Source organism: Rissa tridactyla, chromosome 2 (genome assembly GCF_028500815.1).
Source record: "Rissa tridactyla isolate bRisTri1 chromosome 2, bRisTri1.patW.cur.20221130, whole genome shotgun sequence".
Taxonomy (NCBI): Eukaryota; Metazoa; Chordata; class Aves; order Charadriiformes; family Laridae; genus Rissa; species Rissa tridactyla.
The window spans coordinates 14,877,944-14,898,843 of record NC_071467.1 but is presented as its reverse complement, the minus strand read 5'-3'; the positions used below and the strand labels follow the sequence as shown (position 1 = coordinate 14,898,843).

At 42.0% G+C, this 20,900-nt stretch overlaps 1 protein-coding gene across 4 annotated transcripts in view; it reads left to right on the top strand.

Moving 5' to 3' along the window:
- The first annotated feature begins 385 nt into the window (after positions 1–385).
- The window catches only part of COL14A1 (collagen type XIV alpha 1 chain), a 129,567-nt gene continuing 109,052 nt past the window's right edge, over positions 386–20,900 (top strand). For all 4 annotated transcript variants that reach the window (XM_054193311.1, XM_054193310.1, XM_054193312.1 and 1 more), the window contains exons 1-5: positions 386–524; positions 4,149–4,270; positions 9,929–10,045; positions 10,978–11,121; positions 14,341–14,427. In XM_054193311.1, coding sequence (XP_054049286.1) covers positions 4,183–4,270; positions 9,929–10,045; positions 10,978–11,121; positions 14,341–14,427 — 436 coding nt within the window. In that variant the 5' untranslated portion in view covers positions 386–524; positions 4,149–4,182. The remainder of the gene's footprint in view (positions 525–4,148; positions 4,271–9,928; positions 10,046–10,977; positions 11,122–14,340; positions 14,428–20,900) is intronic.

Here is a 20,900-nt window from a genome sequence, read left to right as displayed (position 1 = left end):
TAATATAAATATTTCCCCGATGAATCATTAATCCATACATGGCAATACCCGGCACCGGGGGACACTCGCATTCCGAGCCGGAACAGGCACCTTCTCAATCATTTCAAACGAAGAGGAAGGCGAGAAGAGGAAAATGAGTTAAAAGGTAGCAAAAACCGGAGGAAAGAGGACACCGAGAGGCACAGCACCTGCCGTGTAAGGCTGCCCGGGACCCCCCCTCCGCCCCCGGGCCCGCCCCGGCCCTGCCTCCCCGCGCACCTGGCCGGCCCCCGCCGCCGGGCCCGGGGGCGGAGGGTTGGATCGCAGACATCGTCTTTTTTTTTTTTTTTTTTTTTTTCTGGCCCCCCCTCCTTCTTTCCACCTTCTGCTCTATAATTGCCCGCCTCCTTTCTCTACCCCTTTCGCTTTATCGGATGCGGCGTGGCGACGGGAAGAGCGGCCGGAGGGGAGGGAAGCGGCTCTCCCTCAGCGCCCGCAGCCCCGCCTGAAGCCCAGCGGCCACCCCCCCGCCGATGACCGCACAGGTTGGTGTGAGCTCCGCCGCGACTCCACTCCAGGGCTGGGGCGAGGCGCGCTTGGGGCTGGTCGGCTCCGGGGGCTTAAATCCCGCGGGGCTCGGGATCGGGATGGCTTCCCACCCACCTGCCTGCACCCCCCCCCGGCCCCGCGGCATCTGGAGCGGAGCCGCGGAGGGAGAGCTGGGTGCAGGAGGGGTGGGGAGTGGCGAGCCTGAGGCGGGGCGGGAGCCCCTCGGAAACTCCCGCAAAAGCCCTACTTTTAATTAAAATAAAATAACCAGCCCCACTGTAAAACGGGGGGTCTGGCCGCTGCCCGCGGCGCGCCGAGGCAGATCGCTTCGCCCGGCCCGGCGAGGCTGCCCCCGCCGCGGCGGGCTGCCCCCGGCGGAGGGGGAGAGGTACCCGGCGGGCAGTCCTTGCCCCTCACAGGGCCAGTCTTTCGCCTCAGCTCGGCGGCAACAACGAGCTCTGCGCTGCCCCTATCTTAACTTGCCGAGGGTGGGGACGCGCTTTCCAACGGGAGGCCGGTGGATGCTGGTGCCCGAAGTGCAGGCGGGGGTTGAGGCGCGGCCCCTCATGCCGGGCTGGAGCCGCATTTGCGGGGGCTGCGGAGAAGGGAACGAAGCGCGCCTGCCGGGTCCCGGCACCGCCTCCGGGTCCCCACCTCGCCGCCGGCCCCCTGCACTGCCTTCCCGCCCTTCTCCTGTGGAGGCGGCGGCCATTGCGGCGGGCCGAGCGGATCCCTCGAGGCCGCGGTGGTGCGGGGGCAGGTCGCGGTCTTCGTTTCGCCCAACGGGGCGTGCACTGGACCACCCCGCTTCATAATGAGATAGGAGAAATGAATCCCGGGCTCCCGTTCGGGAGGGCAGCGCTTCTCTGCCTGCCGTGCGGAAGGGTGCCAGGGCTGTGCCTCCTCACCTGGGCTGGGTGCGCTTCTGCAGCCCGGGCGGTGGGAAGCACGGAGATGTGCCTGGGGTTTCTGCCGGGTTAGGAGGTCTCGGAGGCAGGTTGTTCCCTCGGGAGAACGTGCCCTGGTGCCAGGCCCAGGGCAGCTGCCCAGGATCCCACCCTGGAGCCCATCCGGCAGAGGAGCCATGGGCATGGTGGGAGTGGGGCTCACCTCATGGGCAGGGCCCTCGCCTTGGGAGGGTTTGGTTTCTGCTGACAGGGCTGTTCTGTCAAATCACTGTTGTACCAACTAGTTAGTAAAAGGTGAAATATATAAAAAGCAGGAGGAAGAGGTTATTTCTTTTTATTCCCTGATGTCAGCCACAAGGTGGGTGCAGACGGGTGGTTACCTGTCCTAGTTGAGTGAACCTTGGAGTGCGGGTCATTGCGGAGGTGAACTTGTGCCTAGTTTATCCAGCTCCGGTTGTATGTATCCCAGTTAAATCTTCCTTCTCTGTGCAATGGCTTGTGTCTCAAAGCAGCAGTGGAGAGTGTTTCTACGAAGGATTACCTGCCAGTTAGTATTTATAGCCCTTATTTGGGAGGAGGGTTTATATCAAATGGGGAATTGAGCCATCACTGTGAGTGAATATTGTAATGTCTAGTTTATTACATGGAAAGAAACCCACACACTGTCAGTAGTGACTGCATTGAAGAATGAGGTGTATGCTGTTCTTTGAAGAGTCTGCGTTTACTTGTACCAGGTTGTATTCCTGCGTGAGGAGGGAAGCCTCGATACCCAATGTAAGACACACAAGGGATGTATTTCAGACTGTTTAAGGCTTAACTGTCTTAGTTTTTCCTATTGCCTGTCACTAGGCAACTGTCTGCTGACCATGCTGGCTGGTCTGGATACAGTCCTTGGGTGTCTGGCTCTGTGCTCATGTAGGAGGAAACCTGGGCGCTTTGCTCAGGTTTCTGAATTCCATCTGGAGGATGTGTCCTAAGGCAGGTTTTGGTGCACATTTTTGCTGTTGGATTTAGCTATTTGCCTCTGTCTTGGGTGGTTTATGCTGTAAGAGAAGGATTCAAAATATACATTTAAGTAGTGTGAAATTTGTTGGTAATTTGTCTAAAACTTAGGTAACCTTCTGTGGGAATGGAATTCACAATGGTTAAGCCCCTTATATTTTTCTAGGTGGTACATGAAGCATTCATGACTGGGATTTGCAACGGTAGACCTTCCAAGTCCTGGCAAATTGTAAATACTTGAAGAGAGAAGGAGATGTAGGTCTTATCTGTTTAATAATGGTTGAGGTACTTCAGCCTGCCTTTTGTGTTATATAGTGGTTGAACCACTTGCTTTGTGCCTTACTCAGAAGACAATGAAAACACGGAAGGCAAATTTCAATGATGGTATCTTGGGAATATTAGAGAAAACCACACGGAAGGTAAATGGGAGGGGTGTGCAAAACAGAAATACATAAACCAAAAGCTACCAAAGTAAACCTTCAGATGTTGACTCTGTTGACAGTAAGAAATCAACTATGATTCATCTTAATTTAATTCTCCCGTTAAATACTAACAGGAGAGGGCAGCAGAAATTCTTATTCCTGGCCCAGAAAATCGGCTAAAACTAGTGCAGTAAAGTTGAGTGGTAGATAAACATTTATAAGAACAATGTTATGAACATGATGTATCTTGAGAGGTACTTCTCTATATGTTGAATAACTGTACTGGAAAGTGCTAAAGGCCAAGTTCAGGTATTGAAATTTGTACTGTTTTTAACCTGGCTTCTGTGAGCAGATAAATTACCCTGTCTAGAACTTGTTCTTTGGCATCAGAATTGCTTCCTGTAACCCAACTAGTTCACCTAAGACTACCTGGAACGCTCATATAGTGCTGTACTCCAAAGTGTTGATGTTCCTAACTGATAGAGTAAATATTTTTGACCATGGCATTACCTACAAATAGAATTAGTGCTTACTCAGCTGATACACTGCATGCCTTCTGAGGCGTGTCTGCTTTAGTCACTGAAAGTGTCAGGGAGTACAACAGAGTGCACAGAATAAGTTCAATAAGCTAGAAAAAGGAAAATCAGAGTAGGCTGTAGAGGACAGTGAGAAGAGGGCTTGTGTTTCCCTAGGACAAAGTTCTGCATTTTTTGACAACTGATGTGCAAAATTGCTCAGTTGAACTGATCAATGATTATTTCACTGGGGTTATTGAGTATATGTATTTCCTATTTTATGGTAGGCTTGCAGAGCAGTTTTGTCTTTTTTTTTTTTATTACAGAATCCTGAAATACATAATTTAACATGCCATTCTGGATATAAAGTAGATGACAGTTTTACTCCTACTTTGTTACTGAGGGCTTCAGAGTTCTCTACCACAAGTATCTTGATGCTTGCAACACTGGACTGTATAGAGACACCCATGTTACCTCGTTATGCATAGCAAACTCTATTTCCAGTACGCATGTAAGCTCAGCAAAGAATATCAATTTTCTCTTTACATGCACTGAATTTTCAGAACTGTTGAGTAGTCCAAATTCTTTGTGTCTTTCAGGTAAAACATGCTTTGGTTGTAAAACTGCTGTCAGGATGAAATCTTGGCTGCAATGATGTCTGTGGCAAATTCCTATTTTTCTTAATGGAATCCAGATTTTGCCCACACTTTTCATTGAAGTGGATGCCTTATCTTTGTAGCTTTAATAAATCTTTTTGTTCTATGTGTTTTCAGATCTGCTGATACTGTGTGTATTGAGGGAAAGAAGATGTTTTGTCGGTATGAGACACAGAGCTGTTTCCTCTTGGCTTTTTTAGCTGTCACAGCTTTCTTCATCAGTGATGCCCAGGGACAAGGTAAGCCATAAATAAGAAGATGGAGCTTTTCACTCTGATGTGCAGGAATAGACTTCCTTATTCCAAGTGCAAGTGTTACTTCCCTCTTAATAGGACATGGATCCAGTACTACTGAAATGAAGCAGGAGTTTTGCTGCTGATCGCGGGGGTGGGTAGAATTATGTGTTCATGTGTGTTCTTTGAACCTGGTATCTCAAATAGGGAAAATCTTTCTGCAAATTCAGATGTCTCAAAATGAGTTATATGGAACATTTTTTTTACTCTTATGTACATGAAAGTGTTGATCAGAAATTGCTGTGACTGTCTTCTATGTAATCAAAAAAGTTTGAAGGACCAGCTGTGATATTAAGCTTGTATGGAATGCTTTTTTTTTTTTTCTTTGTTGGAACAGTAGCTATTGTAACACTTACATCATACAGGATTGCACAAGACTGTTAAATGTTATAGACTACTTCTGCAGCTTTTTTTTTATAAATCTCCTTAGTGGGTATTAAAATGTACTGCAGAAATTGTTAGGCTTAAATATTTGTTGGATCATATTGACAGTGGTTTGACTTCTAGAGAAAATTTACCGTATTGCTTGGGGAAGAAGGGAGGAAGTGTGCCAATGAGTTTTTATGATTTCTAAAGAAAGGCGTTTCTGTCAACTTTATATTTATGTAATCCCTTTGAAATGAGACTGCACAGGCATAACTGGGAGCAGAATTTCATCCTGGGTCTCCTCTAAAGCGTCTTGTATAATGCATTATTCACAAGCGCATTCGGATAGTAGTGGCAACCTGAGGCTTTCCAAGTTCTGGTAAATGCACGTAGCAGTGCTGTCCAGTCAGCGTGGCACTGAAGTGTTGGGGAAGCATACCATCTTGGATGTTTGGAAATCTGCAAGCATTTTACAAGCTTCTTCCAGAACTTAGGGACACATGTAAGCAGTAATATTTCATGTGGGCGATGTGAGGTGAATGAAGAAATACATGTTCCCAATGTTCAACACATCAGTTCTGGTCAGAAATGAGGTCCAGAATGTTTGTGACTTAATGAGCCAATAAAGCAAAGCATATGGTTTGTCCTTTCTCTGTGTATTTCAGTCCTAAGACATATGGTTAAGATTTGCAAAACAGGATTGGGGATTGAGATCCATCTCCAGAAAGTTTTGCAAAATTCCTTGAGCCTGGAAAACCATTCTGTGTTGTGTTTGTTTGGTTTTGGTTTTTTTTTTTCCTTGAACTTTGATTTAATCGGTCATACGTAGGGGAGAAAACTCTCAAACTATTAATACAATAAAATGAAGGTCAGAGAGAGTTTTTTCCACAATCCTCACACCAGCAGAAACTAGAGTTGGTGTACTTGATGAATAAGAACAATACTTCCCTTGTTCTTACCCTCTTTAGGCAAGCATCAGCTGCTGAGTGCTGTCAGCAGTGTGATACTAAGCTAAGTGGACTATTGCCTTGGCTCAAAATGGCTGTTATGTTATTGAAAGAGGTGATATGAAGTCTCTATTTCATGTTTGCAGTATAAAAATATCTCTTGCTACACTTCAAGTAACAAGATGTTTCTCAAATCCTTTCTTTTCTCAAGGTTGCCACCCTTTGCAGCAAACTGTTCAAGCAGCTGGCTAACCATTTACAATGTAATACAGCATAACAGTATGTTTGTCTGTTTTAAGAGATTGCACACTTTGCCAAGGTGTAGGAAGAGCTGGTACTAGTTCCAGCTTGTGGTTCCTTCCTTTGGCAAAGATGCTCAGGTGAAGGTGTGCAGTGTGACTTCCTGGAAAGGAGAATGTGTTTGGGAGACTGAAGTCAACAGTCCTGAAGCGACAACTTATTCCTTCAATTGAGGAGTTATCTGTGTTGAGCTACATGGGTTTATCTCGTTTATTGCCCGAATGCCTTATAAAACATATAGTGCCATTCAGTTTTTACTCAACAACAATTATTCTGTCATCACTGCTGTTTCTTCCTCATTCAGTGTAATGTCGCTTAAACAACAGCAACAAAAAAAATCCAGCTTTTGTCTGTTTATGTTCTTATATAGTGCTGGGCAAGAAGAATACTTTCGAATTTTCCATTTATTCATAAAGTAACTTGCTTTAAGAATTTTCCTTCTGTATGTAAAGACGGAAACTTTTCTTTATGTAGCAATAATTTCCATGTGTTACTAATGTAAGTGCAGGGCATATTAACTTGTTCAATTCTTATGACACAAGTAAATTGGAAGCTACATGGTTTAGTTAGTATCCAATCTTAGAGTATTGGATGTCTTGGAGACGTACACATGTGCAACTTATGGTATTTTTCCTTTCCATTAAGATACTGAATAGTTCAAAGCATTTTTTCCCTAGTTGTCCACAAGAGCCATGTACTCGGAGTGCTAATTTATCTGGTGGCATAAACCAAAGCCTTGAACTTGTCTGTATTGGGTGACTGCTCTAATGTTGCTGACGGCCATTCACTTTTGCATTCCTGTAAAACCACTTAACAAGCTCTAGCTACTGATTTTTATCAGTTAACTGACTCAGCTTGGATTAATTTTTTTCCCTTTCTGCAAGAAGTGAGATTTTGTTCCACAGACCATAAAGGTCCAAAGAAATAAAGATATCCTCTTCAGGTTGGTGAACGTGTAGTGATTCCCATCAATATTTTGTTGTCTGTTCAAGTGTTAGATTTTTAACTTCCTTAGCTATATGTACTTTTCTGTGCCAGAAAGTTAGTCTTTGCACAACTAAGACACAGTTGAGTATCTGTCTGGTGAATAAATCTTTTCTTCCTTATGGTTAATAGCTGTGTGGGAATGTCTGTTCCCCTGCACTGCCATCTTTGAAACAAAAAGTACCCAGTGAAAATTGACTAGTTATGTAAAGACTATTCTGGCACAAACTTTTCTAGTCTTTCACATTGTAACTGTAGTAAACAGAAAAACTTTTGGTGATTGTGTCCTTCTTTGCTTGTGAGATCTGTGATTGTTTTTTAGGGGCTCCCAAAATTTACCTGGTTTGGTGATGGCTAATAGCAATTAGGCCAGAACTATGCTTCTTTGTTAGAAGGTCCTTTCATAAACTGTTAAAGTAGGATGGAATGGAATGACGGGGAAGGAAGAAGAAGGCAGAGAAAATGAACTCTGAAATCCTAAGACACGATAACTTTTTGTCATTCCTTGGTGCTTGTTGCTCTCTGCTCTGCCTCTTAATCCCCATGCAAATTTACCACTTAATCCTGGTAAAATGTGCAGCATTCTTACACTTGTATACTGTCATTGTTCTGAAGTTTACTTGCTATTCCTTAGACAAAATAAATAATAAAAGGAATTGCATATTTTGCAAACTTCTAGGTATGATTTGTCACTCTTGGTTCATTCAGCCCCAATTCATTGTGATTTATGTATAGCTCAAAGACAGAATGAATCTTGAGAATGAATTAAAAGCTGTAATCCGTAACTACAGTCTGCTTGGCTTTCAAAACTTTTTGCCATAGTCTTTGTAATTTTATGACAATTATAGCATGCTGAATGTTCTTGCAGAAACCTGCCCAGCAAAACATTTTACAGTATGAGGGCCAAATTTTCAAAGAACTGATTTTGTTTGCAGTGATTCCTGCACACACTTCTTACTGGCAGCCTCTCTTTCTCTGAACTTCAGGGAGGTGACAGGCAGTCTGAAGACAAGGTCTGACAAGATTGTGCCCAGCACCTGGGGAAATGCACTGTTTGGGTGTAAGCCCAGTGCTGCGAATTGGAACAGTTTTGAGTGTGTGGAATTGGTGCGCTACCTACTGTTTCTGTCTCCCTGCCTCTCTTAAGCATGTTCTCTGAAGTCTTTGAGGGTGCGGAGGTGTTACTAAGCTGTTGTTCTTGGTGCTTACGTACTCTCTTTCCTGTGTTCTGGTGTTAAGTCCCTCAAGGCAGAGAACTGCAGGACCTGCCTTTGCTCTGGCAAAACTGTCCCTACGGATTGAGAGGCTGGATGCAAGGAAATATACCTCTTATATTAAACCTCCAGATTTTTACTTCTAAGACCCAAAGTATTTTTAATGTTAGATGGCATTAAAAAGCACCACCCTGAATCTCAAAACTACAGCCTGCCTCATTCCTTCTATTTCTTTCTTCCCCCAAACTCTTGGAAAAAGAAGCACGTAGGAAAAAGTAATCAGTTCAGGACAGGTCTTTGGCTGCTGCTGTTGCCAGAGCTGCATTGACTGTAGTAGGTCAAATGGAGAGGCCAGAGACTGTTGGATAGCACATTCTGCCTGTTGACTCAGATGCTCCGTGTGCTGCAGTCCTTAAATCTCAGAAATATGAGAACTATTGGCTTCTTAAATGTAGTGGACCAACAAACTGTGGCATGAGCAAAGTCACTTAAGAGCTATCTGGGCAAGAGATTGACCCTTCTTGCCTGCAGATAGTTTCCTTTTTTTCTTGGACTTATCAACAGAAACCTTAAGGGTGGTAGTGGCAGGGGCACCAAGGGTTTGAAAAATGAAGGAAAAACTTCAGGGGGGCTGTGGAGGTAGTGGGAAGAGGAGGGGTAAGGTTAATGGAGGAGTTTGCTAAGCTTTTCTAGCACTTTCTGTTGCTCAGCCTCTGGATAGCTTCCCTGGCTGCCTTCCCCTCTAGATCAGTTAGTTCTGAATGAAATGTATAAAGATTTCCCCTTATTGACAGCCTTGGATAGCACAGGCTGCACACCTAGTAGCTCTGCTTCAGTTGTTTGCTGTGAAGAAGGGATATGCAGAGCACCCTGGAGCAGAGCAGAAATGCTCTATAGAGTGTTGTCTGACATCGGCGGAGCTTGCCTGAGCGGAGAGATGCAAAGCTGTGAAAGGCTAATTGATGTACATAGGTACAATATTACTGATATTGCAGGAATGACCCAGCGTGGATTTTCCAGTTGTTTCTGTGTGCATTGCTTCACTGAAACACCACCTCTTTCTCAATCATTTCATGCTTTTATTCACTTCACTGGCTGCTTCTATTTGAAACCTAGGTGATGGCACAATTTAAATGGAGGCAGATTTGCTTACCATCTCCAGATTGCACCTCTCTCAATCTTGACTAGCCTACCCATGTCTAGTAGTCTTGATGAGACCAAAGCAGCGCTTGCAGCTGGGCAGGTGTGTCTGCTGCTTAGGCCAGGTTTGCAAATTGAGCAGCTGATGTTCCCCCTGCCTTGTGCATGCCTATCTTTCCTCTTGGTTACTGTGTCTTCACAAGGCTTTGAAAATTTGGCCCTGACTGACCTTAAATGTGGGGAAACTCCCACAGTAATGTGAGGTAAAGGAGGCTAGGTAACACATATTGTCAGTGTAAGCAAGGAGAGCAATTTTAATTACCATATATTAACAAAGAGCATTTTTATTACCAGCTTTGCCTGCTAAACTAGACACTTAACATCTAACACTGTTTGTCTTCCTGTCCTCTGCTGTTAGGTTGTTAGTTTGTTTTTATAAAGAGATAAATAAAAGGTATGTCTGAGGGAAGTAGTGCACTGGGGATGTAATTTTACAAACTAATAAACTGATATATGTGACACTTTGAATAACTTGCATCCTTTATAATTAAAATTTTGTGTTGTCTTCCTATATGTGTTTATTTTTGTTTGTTTAAAATTGACAGTTGCTTTTTATTTGAATTTAAAATGTTGTTTTCTTTCCCCACTTGCAGTGTCCCCACCAACAAGACTAAGGTATAATGTAGTCAGTCCTGACAGTGTACAGATCTCTTGGAAAGCCCCTAAAGGGCAATTCAGTGGATATAAGCTTCTTGTCACTCCAAGTTCAGGTAAAACAAAAGTGTCTATGTTCTTTTTTTAAGGTTCTTTTTTTTAAGGCTTAACAGCTTTTTTGAGGCTAGTGTCCTCTGTCTTTATCTTTTTCCAGTGGAGCGTAAGGAAGTCTAGGAAGTGTTCAAGGGAGATCATAAGGACCCTGTTCCAGTCAGAGCTTAGAGGTGGATCTCTCTGAGCCTTCTCCCATAGTGAGCACCTCAAAAAAGACTAAAAAGATTTTTAGACCAAACTGAAAGAACCCACCAAAACTAACCAAACAAAAAGCCCACAGTTTTAATTTTTTTTTTGCATGAAAACTTGAAATGTAAAATAGGTAACAAAGTGGCTATTATCAAGCTACCTGTGCAGAGGTATTACTTCTGTATATATTTAAATTTAGGTAAAGATACACTTTTAACATACAGCTAAAATACATATTTTTACATGTGTGTATACAATCTTTATATATATGTATACATATAAATGGTTAATATTTATACGCGAGAATTTCCTTGCCCAAGGGAAGTGGGCAGAGAGGGTGTTCAGAGATGATGTGGGTGTGATGGGGTCAGAACTGTCAGCCAGTTACAGTGCAGTGTGAAAGCCTGTGGGTGTGATGTTACCATACTTGACAGCTTTTTGTCAAATGCTTCTTTCTTCTTAATCAATAGTTTTGCTGGACACCGTGGCTGTTCCATGAGGCCCTGATACAAAGGATGATTGATTGATCTTAGAGGGTTTCTATCTAAGAAAACTGTCTGTGTCTCTCGTCAGGCTGCCTGAATTGTTGCTTTTCTGGGATGCCCTCTGGCATGGCTGTATGGATAGTCCCAAAAGCGGGAATACTTGGGTACTTGTAGAGCTTGAGTTAGTTTTAAGTCATTACATTTACTGTGCTATAAGAAAAGTTACGTATTTGTGGCGGTTCTTGTCTTTTCTCTTACAGGTGGAAAAACCAATCAATTAATTCTTCAAAACACTGCAACCAAAGCGATTATTCAAGGTCTTATTCCAGATCAAAACTATGCCATTCAGATCATTGCATTCAGTGAAGACAAGGAGAGTAAGCCAGCACAAGGCCAGTTCAGAAGTAAGTGTCTTTTTATGCCTGATATGCAGAATTTATCAGATATTTAACATAACTTATGGAACAGTTTTTTCTGTGGTGGAAGGCTAATCAGAGCCACAGATTTTAACTGGTACATACCTAGCTGGAGGTGGGAATCGATCCAGTTGCTGTTGCATGGGAGATTCTTGCATTGGGCTCTCTGTTTCCATTGTTTTGGAATCCTTTTCTTCCCCATTCTCTTATGAAATTAGCCAGTATCTCATGGAAGAGAATCTTCAGGGAGCGGAAACAAGAAGGGAAGTGCTATAATTCTGATACTTCAAAAATTTCCTTTCCTTTGTCCAACTTATTAAAACATTGTTATAGCTGTGCCAACTGGCAACTGGTTGCTAGTTCAATGATACTATGAAAGGCTAAATTCTTACTGGTCTTTAACTGTCAAGTATATTTACAAATTATGCTTAAGACTTTTTTGTCCGATCTATACATACTCTTAATGTCTGTATTATAGTGATATATATGTCTTTGCTGATTTGTCTTGATCTGCATCTGAAACAGATCAGCTAAATAAAGTCAGTGGAGATTTGGGCGATAAAGATAAAAATGTGACAGTCTGGGAGTGCAGTTGAAAGCCTACTGAATTCCCTCAGCACTGAATTTTTCCCACTGTCATTGCTAAACCACCTTTCTCTTAGAACCAGCATAAGATAGAATGTGCTGGCTGCTTGATGTGGTCTGTGTCGAAGTCTGCTTAGCTTTTCGTCACTGCAGCTGTGTGTTTACTACTTTAAGTTCTATCCTGGTTAGGAAACCCACACAACCACAGATTACTTTAGCATTAAAGAGGAGCCCACAGAAAGCAACACCAACTTCTGTAATATTAGGTGTGGCTGCTTTTTAAATTACCTCTATTCTTCAGGAAAAGTAGAGCTGGGAACTTGACTTAAGAATATGGGGGTTATGTTCTATTTAGTATACTGTTTCTTTGCTGCAAGTGAAAACATGTAGTACTTAATGAGACTGGAGTTTCATTTGACAATGTGATGTCTTGCATGAGTAAAAGGAGACACAGCACATATACAAATCCTTCTTTTTTGCTATCCTGTATTCCATGTTTTTTCCCCTTCTCTGACAAACAGTCACTAATTCTTGAGATGAAAAAAGGTCAGATATATACAAAACTTTGAGAATAGCCTCAGGTTTAGTGCATTGGAAGTATGTTTTTAATGCTGCTGAGTTGTAACTGATGTACAAAGAATTCTCAAGCCTACAATAAAATTTTATTGTTAAAAGAGTATTCCTCTTTATATAGCCAGGTATACTTTTTTCTTCTAGTGCTGCTTGTAAGTTATTGTACACAATATGCAATTAAAGATCACTGGGGAAATTTTTCCTTTTAAAACACAGCTGTAAGAACATGCACTAGGTAAGTTTTTTGTCTGTGTAAATATGTGAGTAAAACTGTTGTTGTCTTGTCGGTTCTTCCTATGTGGTTAGAATTCTGACAGAAATGTCTTTCCCAAATCCAGAAATCTCTGTCAGGATGTGACTGACTTGTATCCTATGAACATTTTCAGACTTTTGTGTTGTTTCCCTGGAGACTTGCCGGTCAACAGCACTAGCATTTGAGGAGGCCATCAAGCAGCTCCTTAGCTTGCTCTTAACCTTTTCTCAAAGGAATGCCTTTAGAAGGCTAAGTAATGGCATCCTTTTTGACTAGTATTATTCTGGTAATTTCATCTCTTATTTTAGTTGGAGACTTGTTTAGGTAAGGATTAAACCCAGACTTCTGAGTAAGACCTGGTGTCATCATGGCTTTATCTGTAACCCAGCTAATAACCAAAGCCTACCTTGGTAAAAGCTGACTCCTCAGCAAGCTTGTGGACCTGAATTTGCTTCTGAATCAGTTTTACAACTGTTCATTAAAGGTAGAGGTGATGTACAGGTGCACATGCTGTGTTAGTAAGGAGAGGAGTCAAAACTTCAATTATTTTTTCATCAGTTTTCCTACCTCTATACCTGGAGTGCAAGGGCCATAGGTTCTGCAGAGGGTTATCGCACTGAGAAGGCCACACTTGGATGTTTGACAATGGCTTGTTGTTTTCCAAAGACCTTAGGATGGTCTTGTGATTATATTTTGGATTGGAATTTAGAGCGCTCTCGGCTGTTTGAGGTAGTTCATCTACTATTTGGCAAATTAGCGAAATCCATTTGACTTTCGTTCCGCTCCTGTAGAACAGAATACCTTCTTATCTATTTTATCTCTTGTGTTTCAAGAGACAGATAACCTTCTTTCACTCTCTTACTGTGGTGTGTGTTGTTTTGTTTTTTTTTTTAATGATGTAGCACAGAGAGACTCTGATCCTGGCTAAGACTTAGTGCCTGCTTGGATGAATGTTGGTCAGAATCCAGCTCTACGTAAATTAAAGATTTTAATTGGAGTAGAAATTTATTTTCTATGAGAGATTTTCTCTGTTTCATTCTTTTAATCTGTTCCTGCCCATTGTAGACAGCTGGGGCATTGACACTGATTAGTGTTCTAAGGAAATTCTGAAAGGAATTTTTTTTTTCTAATATGTAACTTGAGCAATGATTTTGCCAGAATCTTTCAGACTGAGTGGAGTGATACTGGCTACCAATGTAATATTAGGAATTGCTAATCAAGCTGGGTTCTGCCTGGCTGTTGTGAGAGATTTGGAATGTGATAGGGGAGGTATCCCACCCGCTTGTGGGACAGGAAACTGTTGAAGTCTGAGCTTTGGAGCAGCTTTGCTCTCATGGGAATATTTGGTGCCCTGAACACAGATTTGGGCATGGGATCTAAGCTGATTCTTTAAAGAGGATAATGTAACAGTTGGCTTATGTGCTTTTGTGTTGAATGACTTGCAGTGGAACTCTGCAATGCTGGACTTTCCCCAGCTAGCTCCGCCAATTTTCTGGACTATATTTCCAGTGGTGGATCTTGTCAGTGTGGGTTTAGGTACTGATGTCACTGTATTTGGACTCTCGTGTGTGAGGAGAGTCACTTCTGAGAACTTTAATGATGATAGGATGGGGAAAGATTCATAAAAAGAATAAACCCAAAGGTAGGGAGCAAAAACCCAGCAACAATCACTTGTTACCTAAGCATATTGCAAGATGTTGTGTGCAGCTTCTTTATCTGGAAGAAGATAATTACATGCTTCTGACTGCACTGTTTCTAGTTTGATTGATTATTTTTTTCCCCTGCTTACTTTTCAGTTAAAGATATAGAAAGAAGAAAAGAAACAAGTAAATCCAAGGTGAAGGATCCAGAAAAAACAAATGCGAGTAAACCAGCTCCAGAAGGTCAGATCATAACACATGTGACTTGTGTGATATTCTGAAAATAGTCAACTTTTTTATTTAACTTCACCATTGTCTAGATTTTCTTTAAGTCAATACTTTAAATCTGCTTCCCAGGGTTAAGTTAAACAGAAGGGAAAGCCCAGTTTTTTCAGGAATGTTGGAGAGTTGCTACAACAGAGGTATTGCTTTTAGTTCTGTATTCTGCTTTACTGCTTTATACAGTAAGCACTAGATACCAGCATGAATACCATGAAAGCAGTCTTTGAACCTGCATTAAAAAATCATATTGCCTGTACTTCCCCACTGTACTTCCCCACTTTGAGTAGTGAAAGAATTGTGCGTGTGCATGTGTCTGTATATGTAATAATAATTTCATATCATCTTGGCTGCAAGACAGGCTTGCAGTATTATTCCCACCTAAGGTCAAATTGATATTATTGTATAATTAGGCATATAATGACTTGATAACTCTGCCCTAATGTGGGTCATATACATGAAAACTTTTGAAATATTTTGAGGGGAAAAGGAGGAGTTCATTTTTTCTGGTTGCATGGAGCCAACCTTCTGGTGAAAAGTGATATTGCTTGTCATGAGAAGCTCATCTAGTATGGACAGTAAAATCTATTTCAAGCTTAATATATAACTCTATTTCCTGTTATTCTAAAATCCAAATAGCATCTTCTTTATGAAGTAACCCCAACAGTAATTATTCCCTTCAGCGGTTATTTATGATCTACAGAACAAGCACAGACGAGAATAGCTTGATATGACCTTAAATAGTCTCTCTGTGAATAAACTGGACAGTTTCAAGGATCCCATTTCTCCTGTCCCTTTTAGCTCTGTCTCCTACTAAAGAAAGCATCAAAGACCTCACCCAAAGCTCCTTGAAGCCCGTGCAAATTTTTCTGACTTCAGTGGGGTTTTTCTTCTTACTGTATATACTTGTGTCATGTTGTATTTGTTAACACTATACATTTTCCATATAGTGTTTCTGTTTCCATATAGCATTTCTCAAGCTGAAGCACTCTTAAATTCGTCACATTGGGTGCATTGGGGAAAATGTTAGCTAGTATTTGCAACACTTATAGAAGCAAGTTATACCTGCTAGTGCATGATGGCATAGCAGATAGGTGATCTTTCTTTCATGTCTGGAGGAAGACTGAGTTGGAAGAAATGAGAGAACTACGGAAAGAAAACTTGATTTGTTTCTTAATGAAAGACGAGTGATAAAAGTTGAAGGAGGGAAAACTGAGCCTGTAATAGGAAAATGTTGATTAAATACAGACAGAGGAAAGTGTCTGCCAGACTGTGGGAGAGGATTTATGCTTTTTCATGGAGTAGGGGCAAAAATACAGTTGGTGAGAGGAGATGGGATCTGCAGTCTCTCCTTTTTAGGATTCTTGTTTACTTCCAAAGTCTTTAGCTCAGTTGTTTTCCTCCTCCTTGTACAACTTCTTACTCATCTAAACTTCTTAAGTTCTATCGAAGCAGTTTGTATCAGAACAAAATACACTTCTATCTAGGACTTGTGAAAAGCTATTGCCTTATGCTTACTGTGGCAGGTTTTACTAGAAAATGGGGGTATGTATTTGAAAGAAGGCAAAACATACAAACTTTTTGATCAGCAGAACTAACCAAAAAGTGATATGCTAATTTTTATGAATTCTTGATTTTGTTTAGCCGTATTCCCAATCCAGCTATATTTTAATGTAAAGTAATAGACATTTTTCCTACTGTCTAGTTGTTGCATATTTCTTCCCTTTGCACAGTATAATGATTATTCAAAGTGATGGAGATTCCAACTGAATGACTTCAGTGGGAGTAGAGTGAGAGTCCAAGCAAAAACATTCTACAGAAATAACAGCATCAGCAAAAAATGTATAGCTGGGATAGAAGTGAATTCAGAACTGATACACAAAGAGTAATGGTATCAGAACTTTCCTAGGTTAATATATAAAGACCGTTCCACCTCAAATTGAAACTGGTTCAAAAAAAAAAAAAGTCAGGAAGAGTCTGTGAAAGAAATGGATTAAAGAAGTAAGAGCAAAATTTTATGGCAAAAGCATGAAGAATAACTTGATCCTCTGCAGATGTTTGACAGGAAATGATTTGAGTATGACCAAATGAGTTCAGGCCAGCAGTTAATTGGTTTCATAACAGTTTAGTATATGGCTAAATCTGATGAATTTAATAGCAACTCTCATACAGTCTCTGGCAGTGTTATATCCTTGATCAAGTTGGTAAGACCTTAGGAGTTAACAGTACAAAAGAAATCATTAGGTAGTATCATATCTTACCTGCAAAAAAAGCAATCTTTGCCCACAAAACTAATTGAAAACACCCATTGTCCTGATTGTTATTGTCAGTGGTTGTGGCTTCTGCTCTTGTCTTGACTGAAAGAATAGCAAAAGCCTATTTCACCATTTCTGCAAGTATTAGAGTCAAGTTTTGATGTAAGGAGGTGCCTTCTGTGAACATCTACCCTTCTTACAGAAGAGTGTTCATGAAAGGAGAACCTAGAGTGTCCTTGCGAGACTTAAAAAGGCAGAGATCATCAGTCAGTCTCCCGCCTATGGAGAATTGTCTGGCAAAATTCTCCGGTGTGACAACTAGGGCAGATTTGGCATTTAGTAGGCCAGATGATCCGAAATCAATGTTTTGGGACAAAACTATTAAAGTGTGGTAATACGCTTTTCAAAGTATATGAAAAAGCACATGGACTCCGTCAATAATCATAGAATGGTTCGGGTCAGAAGGGACCTCAAAGATCATGTAGTTCCAACCCCCCTGCCATGGGCAGGGACACCTCCCACTAGATCAGGTTGCTCAAAGCCCCATCCATCCTGATCTTTAACACTTCCGGGGATGGGACATCCACAGCCTCCATGGGCAACCTGTTCCAGTGTCCACCCTCACAGTAAAGAATTTCTTCCTAATATATAATCTAAATCTACCCTCCTTCAGTTTGAAGCCGTTACCCCTCACCCTATCATTACACTCTCTGATAAAGAGTCCCTCCCCATCCTTCCTGTAGACCCCCTTAAGATACTAGAAGGCTGCTATAAGGTCTCCCCAAGAGCCGCCTTTTCTCCAGGCTGAACAACCCCAACTCCCTCAGCCTGTCCTCATAGCAGAGGTGCTCCAGCCCTCTGATCATCTTCGTGGCCCTCTACTGGACCCATTCCAACAGGTCCATGTCCTTCTTGTGCTAAGGACTCCAAAGCTGGATGCAGTACTCCAAGGTGGGGTCTCATGAGAGCAGAGTAGAGGGGCAGATTCAGCTCCCTCGACCTGCTGGCCATATGCAAGGTCCAGTTTGTGCATTATGGGAACTATTGTGATCTGATATACATGTATCCTGCTGGTTTTCCCAAAAGGTGTAAAAGGCACATAATCATAGAAAGTTATTGTTTATAAATACTTAGCTAAAATATTTTCTTCAGACTCACATAATAAAAGCCAGAAATTTCACTTTCAACTTCAGTGCGACAAAGATTTCACCATAACCCTTCTACTCATAGAAATTAGTTCTTCTCTAAGAAATGCAAGATAGATCTCTGTATTAATGATTTCAGATGGTTTCAAAGATTCTCACCCTTATTTTCATCTGTGGTTTGGAGGACTGATTCTGAAGTGCTGTGCACTATTTGATTGCCACTGTCTGAGGGTCCAGGTAGTGCTGGGAGGTGTGGATGTCTTCTCTTAACCTCCCAAATCTACCTTTTTCTTCTGTCCTTAAATTAGCTTGCCTTTGGGTTTCGCTCTGTCTTTATGGAACTCTGTCATTGGCTTGTGTGGCTTCCTAGTGATTTTTCCAGCAGCTTCAGTAACCTAGATTAAATTTTTCCATCTATTGTGTCCTGCCCATTCAAGTAGTTTGAAAAGATTTACTCCTTTCTTTCCTGCTCTAAGTACTATGCTGTTATCTCAAACAAACCTCCAGTGTACATCCAGTAATATCGCTGTGCCAGATTAATTCAAGTTTAATGTCTAGCACTCATCCATCAAATGTTCACTTTATATTTAATTTCCAGAAACCTTCTCTGGCTTTTCTGCACAACCACTTTCAAGTCTTAAAACTTCTTTCTATCTGTCAGTTTTCAGCTTAATGATTTATCACTGCTGCACACTCATATTAGTAATGTCAGAAGCTTTGTCTCTTTCTCTCTGAGATAAAGTTCGCAGACTCAGACTCAGCTTCTTTCAGCACGCACTGATATTTGAGTACATGTGCCCTGGCACTTCTCCAGCTCCCTCATGTACAAAGCTCCTTTCTCTACAGCGACAGGGGTTAATACATTCTGTACCTTCTCAGATGTTTTACAGTTTCTCAAAGAGCTTCTAAGAGTGATTCTCTAATCAAATCCCTTTGAGGGAGGGAAGAATCACGGTGTTTTGACTATGTCCTGTGGCAAATATGTGGCTATGTCCTTTCTCTGCAGAGTATTTTTCTGTGTATCTGAAATGTTTTTAGCCACCCATTTCAATAAAAACAACAACACCGTGGACCACTTTTATTTTCTTGCTTGTGGACTTTATTTGGGGGGTTTTTTGAAAGATTTGGTGGGTTACCTAGGCTAGCAGCCAAACTCCCACCTAGCTGCTTGTTCGCTTCCCTCCCCAGCAGGACAGGGGAGCGAAGAGGAAGAATGGGAATGAAAAATCTCATGGGTTGAGATAAAGACTGGGAGACTGCTTACCAATTACCATGGTAGGCAAACAAGACTCAACTGGGGAAAAAATTACTTAATTTATTGCCAACTAAAATAATTTTAAAAAATTTGCTAATGTGGGTAGTGGGACAAAGGCAAACATTAAAACAACAGCTTTCCTCCCTGCTTTCCCGGGCTAAACTTGACCTTCTTCCTCCTCCCAGACTCCTTGCCTCTTCCCTTGTTCTCACTGCAGGTTACACTCAGTCCAAGTCGCTTCAGAGAGGAAACAAGCAGTGCAAAAGGGCTGTTGAGGAGTTATGATCAGGATGTAGTGGTTTATCCCTGCCATTCCTTTCTTCTCCATTGTGGGTCCTCCACAGGCTGCAGGGAATATCTTCTCCGCCATGGGGCACCTTCTCCTCTGACCTTGGTGTTCCCTATGCTGTTTCTCACTCTTTTTTTTTTTTTTTTTTTTTTTTTCCTTCCTTCTTCCCTCTCTGCCTGTCATTTTTTGCCCTTTCTTAAATATGTTTTTCGAGAGGTGCCACTAGCTGCGCACAGGCACAGGGTGGCCCCTGGCCCCTTCTCAAAAAGGCCACCCCTGTAGCCTCCCTGCTGCCAAACCTGGACAAAGACACCTAATACAAGAGGCACTCTTTTAATGGTCTACTAGAGTAAAGCCTTTACACAGTCTTAAACCTGTCCTGTTCAGAAATTCCCGTGTGCAAACCTCAAATCAGGATGATTTAGGACAGCATAGAGCATGTATGTTCCAGATTTCTCTTCTGAGTCAAGTTTTCGCAGAGTAAGCCTTCTACAGACTGTAGACTACTAAAACGATGAGAAAGAAGCTCCCATAAAAGACTATGTGATTTATGTATGATGCAATGTAACAGTTACTTCTCATTGTAAAATGCATGTAATATAGTCATACAGTAAGTATGACTTGTTAGGGAGGTCGGAGATCTTCACTGCACAGCACAGAACATGCTGGTTAGTTCAGCCTTCCCAAATGAAAATTACGTTTCATCCCTGGAGCAAGTCCATGAGGGGCAGATGTGTTTATTTTACTGATTCCTATGAACATCTAGTGACGTGTGGCCTAGTTAAAAACCCTGGGAGAACTGCAGTTTTTTAAATCCCTTAGATGCTTCTTTCTGATGGAGTCACCTTTACCCCATGCCAGGAATCAAACTGACAGAAAATTACCCGAGCTGCCTGGGTAATTCCTTCTGACACGTGATGGTTCCACTTTCCTCTCTATTTTCTTCACTACTCAGTGCTGCACAAAGAAGAGTTTTTTTGGTTATATTGTATTAAATTCCAAGTTTTCAGCACTTCTAGGGTTCAGTATCATAAAGTCCCCTAAAGACCTGAAGCCATCTGTCATGAGATACTTACCTGCTAAATATTAATAGGAATAAGTATGCCTGCAGCTTCTTTCAGGTGGGTGTGCTCTGACAGTGCTCTGAATCATGCAGAAACAATGGCTTCCTGGTCCATGTCTAGAAAACAGGTGGAGTTCTCAGCTGTCTGCAAAAACTCTGTAGACAAATCCAAAGTTATTCTGTTTTAGAATCATAGAATTGTTGGAGTTGGAAGGGACCTTAAAGATCATCTAGTTCCAACCCCCCTGCCATGGGCAGGGACACCTCCCACTACATCAGGTTGCTCAGAGCCCCGTCCAGCCTGGCCTTAAAAACTTCCAGGGATGGGGCTTCCACCACCTCTCCGGGCAACCTCTTCCAGTGTCTCACCAGCCCCACGGTGAAGAACTTCTTCCTAACATCCAGTCTGCATCGTCCCATCTCTAGTTTT